The 13,479-nt window shown below is 40.5% G+C and overlaps 1 protein-coding gene across 1 annotated transcript in view; it reads right to left on the bottom strand.

Annotated features, from left to right (window-relative positions):
- Positions 1–8,159, bottom strand: part of SUSD1 (sushi domain containing 1) — a 39,952-nt gene extending 31,793 nt beyond the window's left edge. The window contains exons 1-5 of the mRNA XM_077790085.1: positions 7,969–8,159; positions 5,992–6,123; positions 4,393–4,548; positions 3,604–3,756; positions 2,029–2,205 (exon numbers count right to left, since the gene is read on the bottom strand). Coding sequence (XP_077646211.1) covers positions 2,029–2,205; positions 3,604–3,756; positions 4,393–4,548; positions 5,992–6,123; positions 7,969–8,050 — 700 coding nt within the window. The 5' untranslated portion in view covers positions 8,051–8,159. The remainder of the gene's footprint in view (positions 1–2,028; positions 2,206–3,603; positions 3,757–4,392; positions 4,549–5,991; positions 6,124–7,968) is intronic.
- Positions 8,160–13,479: the final 5,320 nt, after the last annotated feature.

Here is a 13,479-nt window from a genome sequence, read left to right on the forward strand (position 1 = left end):
AATATTAAAGTTTCCTGTTAAGGCAAGAGTCTACATAATGCTCAAACAAAGAAGTCAAGTAGTACACATACACATATTTATTAAAGGTACATTCACTAGTATTAAAAAAAGAATAGACTTGCTGGTTTTAGAAAGAGAAGTCCTAACTGAAAACAGGAAAAGGGCTTGCAATACAAGGAGGAAATAAGTTTGACGTTTCAGACTTTTGGCTGTTTCTTGGTGAATTATGTATTTTATTTCAATTAACCATAGGAGATATGCTGAGAAAGTCTGACCTGACCTACTGTTTGATTGTAAAAATTTAAAAAATCGCATGAAAAAGCAACTTCTGAAAAACATTAAATATATCAAAAATATATCAACAAATAAATACACCAAAAAATATATTAACAACTTGCAAGAGTTGCATTCCACAATCTTTCTCTAGGGACCACTTGAGACTGTGGGCACTCCCTTTTTGTTTTCAAATTCATTGTCCTATATTTATTTTTTGGGTGGGGGAAAGTGTTACTTGTATTGTTTTAAAATTGTTTTCTCTTTTCTTTCTTATGTATTTCTAGTGATAGTTAATATTTTGCTTTTCCCAGCCACATTATTTTAGCACTCTTATTTTAATTTATTCACTTCCCACAAATGTTACATTTCTATCCATTCTCGAAGAAAAGAAAAAGAGAGAGAAAGGGAAAGATTTGGGAAAAAAAAGACAACTGTTTCAGAGAAAGAATGAAGTCTCCTCACTAATTTCCAGGATGACAATTCTCCTCTACAGAATTGCTATACACAGTGTATCTTCTGTTAGCTAGCACTGCAAGTATCATGTAACTAGTACAAAGGCTTTCTGACTACTCACAGGAATACAAAAAGAGTTCTGCACTCATAAGCAGTAATATTGCCAGAGAATGGATGATTAGAACACCAAAGCAAGTACATCTTTTAAAGAAAGTCATAGGAAACTTAACTCTTCAGAGATGTGGAAGTGTTTGTTCATTGTCCTATATGATGCTTGTATCCCCAGCTGCCTGTTCTGTTTATGCTGAATAATAAGTTTTGCACCTTTAAGACTTGTTCCAAGAGCAAAGGAGGGAGAGAAGCACAGTTTGTTTTCAGAAGCGGCACTCACTCCTCCACATTCCTGCTCCTGGACTGTGTTGTCTCCAGATGGACAGACAGCAGGACAGAGATCTCCTTTCCTTTTAGTTAGTTTTAGCTAGCTGAGGCAAAGAAGTTTTTGGACTGTGTATTTTTCCTTTTCTTTAGACCTGTTTAAACCTGTCTGAACTGAACCCAGAGGAGCACCGGCAGCTGGCACCTGAGGCCCATCGGGCCGTGCCTGGGCCGTGGCATTTTCCAGTGCCAGAGGGACTGAGAAAAGACTGAGCGAGCTGAGCTACAGCCCACAGAGGGGACTTTCTGAGGTTGTCTCTCTTTTGGAGCGGCAAGTGGTTTTATTGTTTAATATTGTTTAGGTTTTCTTGTTTAATAAACAGTTTTGTCCACTTTTCTCCAAGGAGGTATTTTTCCCAAACTGGCTGGGGGAAGGGCCGATTGAATCTGCTTTCTAGAGGAACACCTTTGGGGGTTCTCTCCCAAATTTGCCCCAAACCAGGACATTCATGCACAAATGTTCTTAAAATAATGAAGACTACCCAGAGATGAGGAGTACTATGATGCCTGCAAACCTTCACACAAAACTTCACAAGGTGTCAGGAAAATTAATGTTTTCATGAGAGGTCAGTGATTCTAACTCAGTAGCCTTTCCTGTAAAATGCTAAAGAAATCATGTTTTCTAAGTCACAGGCAGAAGGACACACTTCAGTGTCTGTAAAAATGCAGGGAGCAGGATAAAAAATGTCACTATACTGAAGAAAAAGGTAAACAATAATATGTCCTTTAATTTTCTTCTTTTCCTGCAAATAATCAGATCTTGAAAAAACACTTCCAGGTTGTGGAAAGTCTTCTATCTTTCACAATTCCCTTGCATTAACGCCCTTAATGAAGAATTTAAGAAAGATGTAAGACTCTTTTCACCTTTACAGCTTAAAGTGGCAGGTTCCCAAGTTTCATTTGAAGTGCAGTATGAGAACTTTCCTTCATTGCTGTAAAACCCTTCTTGACACTCATAATGAACTGCACTTCCTGGTAGCAAGCTGGAGTTCCCCACAATGTAGCCATGCTTCATTTCAGGAGGGGAACCACATCTGATTTCTGCAAAGAGACTGGGTTGAAAGATCTCACAGTACATAAATCACAAAATTTGATTGCTTTAAAATCAGCTGAATTGGATGGTCACACCACAAAATACACGTGACTTAATGAATCCAAGGGCTTATCAAAGAGGTAGAATAATAGATTTGAAGAATTGTCTGGGCCACAGCTGGAGGAACACAGGGAAGAAGTTACTGAGCTACACCTTTACTAACATCCAGCTGGAGCCATTCACAACACCAAAGATGAGACACTGCAATGTGATGGTGCTTTGCATGGGCCAGTCTCATTACAGCAATGGCTGAATGATACTTCAACATCACAGGAAAATTTCAGGCCCCAACGCACAGCTTTATTTCCCTATGCATGGGAAAATGAAGCACTTTGCAACAGATAAATTGGAATGAAATGTTCTGCCCCTCAAAGCCTTAATCTCATTGAAATAGCCTGCATACAAAAGCTCCATTCCTCCAGCACATCTGCTTGGACAGGGCTCCTTTGTGCAACTCTGCAAGAAACACAATCAGTACAGACACTCTACTTCACCACAGAATATGGAGAGGAGAGTCAGTGAGATAAGAAGCAGGGTTATCAGCAATTCTGGCAAACAAAGCGGATCACTCCAGTCAGACAAACTGAACAATTACAGGCTGTGAGCTGTACTAATGGTTCTGGCAGTAATTCAGAAATAAAAGCTGAATATAATCTAGGCAGCTCCTTCCACCTGGGATGCCTGTGTTCATTATATACTCTGATATCCACAGCTTACACTGCTAGCAGTTTGCTCCTGTGAAAACTGACACTAAACATAGATTTTCAAATTGGAAACTTGTTTTTTTTTTTTTTTTTCTTTTATGGCAATATAAACTAAACTGTTTATTTATGCAGGAGGCAAAGTATGTAATAAATAGCTAAATTGTTATTTTATTATTCCTGTCCTGTAGGCTTTTTTCATTAATCTAACCTCTTTTATCAGCTATTTAGCCTCTCTTCTCTTCCCCTTTATGTGGTGTGATTATATAAACAACTGGATTTCAACACACTTCCTTTCTACTCAGAAACTAACTACATTACTTTCATAATATTATCAAGCTTCTCTGACCCTCCACATCTGAAGCACTGCTGAGAACCTGTAGGAATATCTGGTGTTGACTCTGGGATCCTGACATCACAAACTGAATACAAAAAGAGAAAAAAAAAAGAAAAAAAAAACAAAACAACAACAACAACAACAAAAAAAACCAAACAAACAAAAAAAAAAAAAACCCAACCCATACAGCAAGCAAAATCCAGAGAAAGGGTTTCTGCCCTGGAGAAGCACAGGCCAGAACAAGCGCTACACTATGGTGCAATATGCAATTTTATCTGCTAGCAAAAACAGCATCCAAAGACTCTCACCTTTGCATGAAACTATGTTTCCATCTTGACGAAAAGAACGTTCTCCAGTTTCTAATTTATAACCATCATTGCAGTAACACATGTAGCTTCCTTCAGTATTCACACATCTTGCATTGTGACCACACAACCCAGACTCCTCACATTCATCAATATCTAAAAATTCAGAGAAAAATAGATGCCCTTCACAATAGGCGTTTTTGTTTTAATAAATTAATAAATGGCCCAAGCTTAACTCTTCTTTGAAGAGTTCTACATATCTTCTCACAGCTCTTCTAGGAAAATAAAGGAGCTTATGATTGTCCAATCTTCAAGCATCTGGAACAATGGCTGTTGCAATTTTGCCACTAGGTATCTTTAAATTACTGCTGGTTTACCTGACAAATAGTTTTCAATGTTACATGCTATTCAAATAATTCCAGAAAAATCCTGTATCTGGATATCTCTTAAATGGTTACAACAGTTCATCACTAACAAGAAACTGGCTAATATTCTACACTAAACACAATTACCATCTTGGAAATTTTAAGTTTCATCCTATTTTGTTAATCTCCCTGCTGCTGCTTCTTCTGAAAAGATCCTTGTTTGAATGAGATTGTGAAGCAATGATTTATAACAGAGCAGAGTTAAAAATGGAACTAATTCATAGCTGTTAGGAAACTGGATGTCAAACAAGCACATCAACAACAGAAATTCTCTGATATAGTGTCAGAAAATCAGTTCCACAGTGATGGGGGGAAAAAAATGTGCAGTTCTGTATTTGTCACGCTTAGAATTCTTTGTGATGTCTACCTGTACAGTTTGTGCCATCATTGGGAATAAATGTCTTGTTGTTATTGGAGGCTCGGTATCCATCAAGGCAAACGCAGTAAAAACTTCCATGTGTATTATGACACAGTGTATGATTTCCACAGATCTTGCTGGCTCCAATTTGACATTCATCTTTATCTGTCAGTACATTTAAAAAACATCAGAGAGAGATTAAGAAAAGTGGGGCGTCCTCCCCTTCTCACTCATGGTCAAATAACCAGACTTCTCCTTACTGATTTCCTTTATAAACACTGCTGATAAGCTGGAGAAAACCAGAAATTTTTGTCCCTGGATGAAAATGTGAATAGAGTTTTGTGACACAGTTTAAGTTATCTAAAATTCTAATAGCTGCTGAAACAAGAGGCCCTGCTCTCTCCTTCCACTCTTCTTTATGGCATACACTCATTATAGCACCTCATGGAACACCTGTGTGGGGGCAATCCCAAGCCCAGCTACAGTCTGGGTAGAAAATGGACCAAGAGCAGCCCTGCTGAGGAGGATTTGGGGGTCTTGGTGGATGGGAGGCTGGACATGACCCAGCCATTATCACTCCCAGACCAGAAAGCCAAACATGTGCTGGGCTGCATCCAAAGCAGTGTGGGCAGCAGGGGAGGGAGGGGATTCTGCCCCTCTGCTCTTCTCTGGTGAGAGCTCAGCTGGAACCCTGCATCCAGCTCTGAGGCGCCCAACATAAGAAGGCTATTGACCAAGTGGGGCAAGTCCAATGGAGGCCATGAAGATAATTGTGGGCTGGAGCACCTCTCCCACAAGAAAAGGCTGAAGGGGTTGGGGGTTGCTCAGTCGAGGGTCAAGGAGCTCTTATGGCCTTCCAGTACTTAAAGAGTACTTTCAAGAAACCTGGAGAGGCACTTTGGACAACACCCTGTACTTCTAGGACAAGAAGGAATTGCTTTAAACTGAAAGAGGATGGATTTAGGTTTGGCACTATGAAGAAACTCATCATTGTAAGGGTAGTGAGGCACTGGAACAGGTTGCCCAGAGAAGTTGTGGATGCCCCAGTGCCCCATCACTGAAAGCGTTCAAGGCCAGCTTGGATGGAGCTCTGAGCAACTTGGTCTTGCAGAAGCTGTCCCTGGTCACAGCAAAGGGGCTGGAACTGTACATTTTTTAAGATCCCTTCTAACTTGAAACATCCTATAGTTCTATGATTTTCTACAACAAGATACCTGGACTCTGCAGGATCCAGCAGCTGCCAGTGCTTTGTTAAAGAAGGGTAACAGACAGGGAGGAAGAGATCATTGGTGAAGGACCACCCCCTTTAAGCAATGGTAAGCTATTACAGACACTGAGACAGAGCATTTGACATTGTCCTTTGATTCACATTTTGATTTGAGATAGTCTTAGAAGGACATTATCAGCCACAGTAACAAAACATCAAACAGCACTTTTGAATATGTACAAGTCTTTTGGTGAGGAAAAAATCCAAATATATTCTATGGGAGATTCTTCCAGGAAATGATAAAGCTTTTAGCACACTTCAAAGAATTCATTAAAATTACTTGAGAAGGAGATTTTAGGAATTTACAGAGTTTCTTTCCATTTTATAAGCAGGCAGCTTACCTTGACAATGGGTTCTTCCATTGCCTACAAATCCATAATTGCAGATACACACACTTTTTCCTCCACTTTGCTGGCATGTTGCATGAATGTGGCAAGTTGCACAGACATCTGGAATGGATCTGTTCACAATTACTTTAAGGACAAAAAAACACAATTACCTTTTTAAAAATACTTTGCAAGTGGCATGGTAGGATAACAAGCACAGAATTGAAAGTAGAGATAAAATCCAGATTAAAACACATAGAATAGACTACTACCTCCTCCCACCTCATTTTGAAATTTGTAGGAAAACCACAGCTATTGTATTAAAAGACTAAAGGTTAAAAATAAACAGAAAATATTAACTAATAACTTGACTGAGCATTTTTGTCCATCCTTCTCTTCTCTGACAAAAAAAAAAAAAATAGTTTTTAAGGTTTCAGAAAGGTTTAGAAGGTATATAGTAAGTAGCTCTATCCAATATTATTAATTTTTCTCCATATGTATTTGTTTCTCTTTTGTCTTTATTTCTGTTTCCTCTGTTTTATTGTGCTTTTTTATATTATTTACACATAGACATATGGGATAGTTAGCAATCTGTTTGTATCATGTGTCAATATGGTAAAAATGTTATTCATAAAAATGTTGCTAATGTTGCCTGGAGTAAAATTACCTACAGTAAAGTAATTTTAGAAATAAATTTATATTAAAAGTGATTGAGAAGCACATAACCTAATGTGCTATAATTTGAAAGGGCAGTAAATATATGAAATGAGAATAAAATAATTTTTTTTCTTTGCATTCATACTTTCAGGGCATTATGTTCATTTTCTTTCATTTTTTTATAAGCTCTTTTTGTTATCACACATACCCTCACTTTTCAAATATCAGAAAGGATGGATTTAATCTAGACAAAGCATGTGTATGCTGATGTCTTTTTACATTTTAAAATAAAGAACTAATACAGCATAAGCTGATGTCTGATGGTGCTTGACACAGAAGTATAGGAATTTTTACTTTTCTAAGATAGCTGAAATTGATAAGAATACTTACATGACTTTATATTTAGCATCTCTGACAAAATTATGACGACTCTACAATGTCTAAATATATAACCAGAACTGGAAAAAGGCAGAACACTCTAGTAATTCTTTATGCAAAAAAATGATCACTGTGATAAAACTGCCTTTCCACATGCACAGGTTTTCAGTTTTTTTAGGGTTTTTAGGAGTGCCCTAAGGCTGTGAGAAGCATCCTAGATTCCTACTCCTAATTATCCATGCTTTTATATACGTGAGTGTGTGTGTGTGTTTCTGATAAGAGCAGAAAACAAAAACTGTCAGCACGCAATGGCAGCCAACATAGAACAGAAAATTAAATTTACAAACAGCCACAGAATGAACTTTTTCATGATACCTCAATCTTGCGATAAGACACGGGAGTATCCTCCTCAGATTGCTGCTTCAGGAGATATAAAAACGTGTCTCCACCCCCTGCCTCCCCTTACTACTGCAGCTGAAATTTTATTACTTATTTGTCCTTCACAACACACAGTTTATCATGCCACCACTACAGTCCCCTCACTGTTTTGGTCCTGCTCATGTGCTCCCTCAGGCGCGGCTCCCGCCGAGGCAAAGCTCCCTCACCCGGCAGGACACGAGGTCGCTGCCACCTCAGCCGTCAGCAGGTGACACCCCAGCCAGCACACAGGACAGCAGCCACCACGGCCACCTCTGCCACCAATGCCACGGGTACCATCACCACCACTACGGGATGCTCCGCCACCACCGTGAGCTGCCTCCAGCACTCTCACCACGTGCTGCTCCGCCTCCATCACCATGGGATTCCTGGACATGAACAGCACGGGCTGTCCACAACACCACCACCAAGGAACGCTCCGGCAGCACGGCCAAGGAAGGGCACCGCCGAGCCGCGCACCTGGCGCCGCGGCAGCGCCGTGCCCCGCTCCAGCTCAGTCCCGCGCCCGGCCGCACTCACCCCGCGCCGCGCACCGCGGCAGCGCCAGCAGCAGCAGCAGCAGCAGGAGCGGCCCCGGGGCCTGGCCGCCCCCCGAGCTCATGTCCCCGCCGCGCCCCTCGGTGCTGGACGGCGCCGGTGCCTCTGCATCGTCCTGAGGGCGGAGGGCGGGAGGGGAGCCGAGGGCAGGGCAGAGCCCGAGGGCCGGGCAGACCGCGGCTGGCGCTGCCTCCCGGCGGGCGGGACGCCCTTATCGCCACCCTCGGTCCCCGCGGGACTTTCACCCTCAGCGAGGCCCCTTTCCTCCCCCGCCCCACTGTCCGCAAAACCCTCTCTTTTCTTCTCTTTTCTTCTCTCTCTTTTTTTTTTTTTTCCCCTTTTTTTTTTTTTTTTTTTTCTTTTTCCTCTCTTCCCTGGCACAACCCCTTTCCTTCCCCGGGACACCGCCTCGGCAAGGCTGATAAGGGCTGCTGCTGTCCACAGCCCGGGGGCAGAGGGAGAAACAGACGGTAGGATTGTTTATAATTCCCGGGAAGGGCGGCTGGATGGACACACCTGTTTGTACGAGGCAGCTGTGCCGCCTCCCTCCAGCTGCCGGCAAACGGGACCGAGCAGCACCTCGGGCCCGGGCCGAGCAATCGCTGTGTCCCCGAGGGGAGGGCGTCGCAGCTGCCTCCCCGCACGGAGCCGCCCGCCCCGGCACCAAGCTGGCGCATCAGTCCGACGATGCACTAAGCTGATGCAGCCGTACACGGCCAGCCCTTACTGCTTGAAATAAAGTAAAGCTTTCGCACTGCAGGCCTTAGACTCCGCTCAGATTAGTCCCGGAACCTCGGGTTTAGGCAGGACCGATAGTGCTGCCTGAAGAGTTTTCTGCTGTAGAAGAGTAGTAATAGCCCTAGTGCTCAGAGTCGTCATTCATGTCCCTGAGCCTGCATTTTAGAAAGTGGCAAGAACTTCATCTACAAATGCAGTTGCCCAGTTACCACAAGAGAGGAGTGCCAAGGCTAGGAACTGGGGAAGCTGAACACAAAAGTAGAATTTGTCGCATTTGATAACTCTAATGAGATTCCTGAAGAAGTTTTGCTCATGTGCTATGGCTGTTCATTAATGACTTTGGAATGCTAATTCAGCACAATATATTAAAGTAGTTTGGAAATTACAATTTTTCACTTCCTTGGCTGTCCACTGTGTAGCAGACCTACTAATCACTGCAATTTCTACTATTCTTTTCACAAAAAGTAGTGGAAGCAACTTTTTATAATTATAAACACCTCATGCAGCAAACAGAAAAATATTTTTGGCACAAAACCTGAAGAAACACATCATCTTTATAAAAAGAACAAAATAAAAATTACAATATAAATATTCTTTAAAGAAAGTAATTTAAAGAATGTGTATCAGCTGAAAAAAGTACAGGACCTAGACTAGAACTGACCTCCTAGTTATATTCCTGTCTATCATGTCTCAAACACACAATTAATTGCTGTTTAAGACATACTTCAGAACCAAATAATTAAACTACATACAAAGGCTACTTTAAATTCAATGCATAGTAATAAGTATTAAAAGATGTTGAGAGGGCATTTGTTCTGTTTTTCACTCTAGAATAAGGTCAATTCTATGATTCATGACATACTTGTCTAACTTGCTCTTCATGCTGACAGTGATGTAGAATTCACAGCATTCCCAAACAATCTCTTCCACTACTTCAGGTAGAGTCATCACAGATCACTTCTGCCCTGAGGTCACCTGCCCAAACCCTAGCTAACTGGTACAGAAAGGTAATTAAAGATTTAGGAGAGTAATACAGACTAGTGTCCCAAGATGATCATCCTTAAAATCTTTGGCAAATCTTGCTTGTTTCACGTAAAAAATTTCTCTAATGAAAACACACACTAATATCTACCTATATTTTCTGTTCTGGATAGGATAAAAATTTTAATCTTTTCATGGTCAAACCTAAAGGAAGCCTATTTTGTAATTACAGCGTTTCCTTCATCCCTAATATTAAATTAACCAGAAGGTGTATGTATCAGTATTTGTTTCAATTGTTCTTCTTTGTGAAAAAGGTTGTGATGGTCAAAGTAATACAATTCATCCAGTGATGCTTGGAAGTTTCCTGTGCATTTTTAGCTTTCAAGTGTCTAAATGAAGATAATTGAAAATGAGAAAGGCAAGCTGGATTAAACATCTACTCGGCCATCTGTATTTGTTGTCTCCTTTGCAGACAATGTATATCACAATGTCATCTAAATCTCTTTAATTTTTTTTCTAAGCATTTTTGGCATAGACTACACTATCTTGACACATGAAGGCAAAATATTTTATACTAATAGCTCTTTCAGCAAACACATTTTCAAAAATACAGCAAACATCTTCAGCCAGAGTGAATAAATATGTATCATTCTTGTAACAGATCACTCAGCTATTCATTGTGCAGTTGCATTCTTGAACAACTTTCTATCAAGTGCTTCTTTCCAAATGGCAATGAAAAGACTAACTACAGCTAGATGGAAGATTCCTTCTACCTGAATTCTATCTCTCTTGCCTATTTAAAATTAATCAAACTAATAACTGGTTTCTGGTTACCCACTTTGCTCCCAGAATAAGACACACCAACTGCTGAAAATAATTCAAAATATTCAAAAATAACTGAAAAGATTGGCTGACCCTCTTCAGTTTCTATTGAAAATGCTTCAGTAAATACTGTGCAGAAATAAAGTAGTATCTTGTTTGATTTTTTTTAAAGGACATACTATCACTCAAGTTGTTTGTATTTCTGTCTGTACTCTCAGGTTACCTATGTCACTGTCTCAACTCCTAGCAAATGTAGTCAAGATGAAAGTGTAAATGAGATTTCTGCAAAAGCTTTGGATACCTGAATTTGAACTTTAAATATTGTTTCTATACAATTTGACTAGAGGATAGGCCTTGGATGTGACATATATCATAGCATGCCCTTTACATCTCATAACAAGGGCACAGTAGGTGATAAAGCCTGCTGACAGTTACTGCTAATCAGAAAAGCAGTTCTCCAGAGCAAAAGGGCTGCTATCTGTGGGTTTTAGCATGGGAGACCAAATTAGGCTTTGCCACAAACCCACTGGGAGGTTTGATAAGATAACCCTTCTCTGCCTTTCTGCACTTCTCCCTCCCACTTAGATGTGTACCAGGGATAGTATTCCTACATAAGTGTGTATGGTGCAACATAACCTCTGGTAGAAGCTTTCATGCCACAACACCCTGGCCCAGTTTTTAGAAGTTTTTAAACCACAAGGACTTAATGTATATTGGTTTATGAAGGAGTATCCTAGTGTTGTCCGATCTTGGAGTGCCATCCAAGTATACTGCTGATACCCATTGTTTATGATTGTTTCATGCTGTGTCATTATTTTGAGGGTTGTGCTGACTGAAGACCATAGTTAGGAGGAAAGAGGCAGAGAGGCACAAAGGAAAAGTTCAGAAAGGAGCAGTAACAGTGCTTCCTTCATGCATTTTAAAAAGAATAACTAAGTAAATAAAAAGTGATGTTGTGATTTTTTCAGCTCCAAGTAGAAAAACATACATCTTTTCCATTCAGATCCTAAAATATCTGCTAAGATAAAAAGAGAAAGAACTTGGCAACAAGATTCATGCTTTCTTCTCTACCAGACTCTCCAAACTCACCCACAGGGGTATTTAGCCTTTCTATTGAAGCTGCATAGAACTTAATAACAGCTTGTCAAAAAAGCAAAAAATTAATGAGAATATCTTTGATGGGTATAGGAAAAAAACCTAAATCCCACTGATGACATAATTATCTTTGCATTATCCTTCTCTCACCATCAGCTTTCCTGTATTTATGGGTTAGATGAGTCTTAAAATGAGTCTAGAAACATTAGATGGGAAATACGGCAACTTGTCAAATTATATTATCTATGAAGATAAATTCTATATTTGTGTCATGCGAATTCCTGGCCATCCTGCCTGAACATGTTCCTGTGAACCTGCTTTAGCAGGGAAGTTGAACCAGATGATCTCCAGAGGCCCTCCAACCCCAACCATTCTGTGGTTCCGTGACCAGAAAAAGTAAACCAAACTATTCTGAAGCTGCTCAGGTAGTTGGGGATTCTTTTGCCATGGCTTCTTTCTCCATGGACCAACTGTATTTTGTCACCAGGCAATCTCAGATTTGCATCAACACTGCAGTGGGAAAGAAAAGGGAATCTAGTAACCAAACATTTCATAGTAAATACTTCAACCTTACTCTGAGTTGTTGTGTAAGCAATTAAACTTTTACATGCTGTTCATCAAGTTTAAAGTAGCTATTTTTATCTCAACTAGAAAGTACCTTAAATTACTGTATATTTAGACCTTGGGAATACAAAGCTAGCAAAATGAGTTGGATTTTAGATTCATAAAATTATGCACTCATTGGCATTAAAAAAGAGAGTGCTTTTGCTCTGTTACTAAACCAGCACAAGCTCTGCTCTTTGATCTTGCAATATTAAATTAGCTGTAATTCTGTTATTTTCTGGCAATCAGAGGTGAAATACACCCTGGGTGATGGCCTTTCTGCATTGTTATAAATTGTAATAACTTAAGATTGGGATTTCTGTGGCCACCTGGTCTTTTTATTTCCTTTTTTAGTCAAATTGCAAAGCTGAAAGCCCTATTTATCTTCAAATAATATCTGCAAGAAATCAAGTTTGTCTTACAATCACAGAACCATGGAATGAGAAAGATTAGAAGGGAGCACTGGAGAACCCTGGACCAAACTCCCTGCTCATGCAGAGTTATCTGCACATGGCACAGGATTTCATCCAGATGGTTCTTGAATATCTCAATTGAGGGAAACTGCATGAACTCTCTCTGGGCAATCTGTTCCCGTGCACTATCACTCATACTGTAAAGAAATTTTTCCTTATGTTCAGGTGGAACTTCTGTACATCAGTTTCTGCCTCATGTTCTATTGCTTGGCATCACTAAGCAGAGCCTTGCTCCATCCCCTCAACACCCTCCCTTCACATACTTACAGACAGTGATGGGGTCCCCTCTCAGTTTTCTCTTCTCAAGGCTGAAAATGCTCAAGTCTCTAAGCCCTTCCTTGTAAGAGAGATGCTCCAGTCCTTTAATCATCTTTGTTGCCCTGCACTGGACCCACTCCAAGAGCTCCATGTCTCTCTTGTACTGAGGAGTCCAGAACTGGACACAGCATTCCAGATGAGGCCTTGCCAGGGCTGAACAGAGAGGTGGGATCACCTCTCTGGACCTGCTGGCAATGCTCCTTCCCATGTAACCCAGGATACCATGGACCTGCTTGGCCACAAGGGTACCACTGGCTTATGAACTTCCCATACAGCAGAAAAACTTGACATTTAAATAATGTAAGCCTGTGAGAGCTAAATAATGAATGGCCATTTAGGCCTAAACAAGGCTGAGAATTTTTTTCTTGCTATGTGCTACATGAATCCACTGTCTAATTACAATTACAGATTTTTAAATTTCTTATCTATTTGATACAGAACCAGATGTACACCAAAGGGTGTT

The sequence above is a fragment of the Lonchura striata genome, chromosome Z, assembly GCF_046129695.1.
Source record: "Lonchura striata isolate bLonStr1 chromosome Z, bLonStr1.mat, whole genome shotgun sequence".
Classification (NCBI taxonomy): domain Eukaryota; kingdom Metazoa; phylum Chordata; class Aves; order Passeriformes; family Estrildidae; genus Lonchura; species Lonchura striata.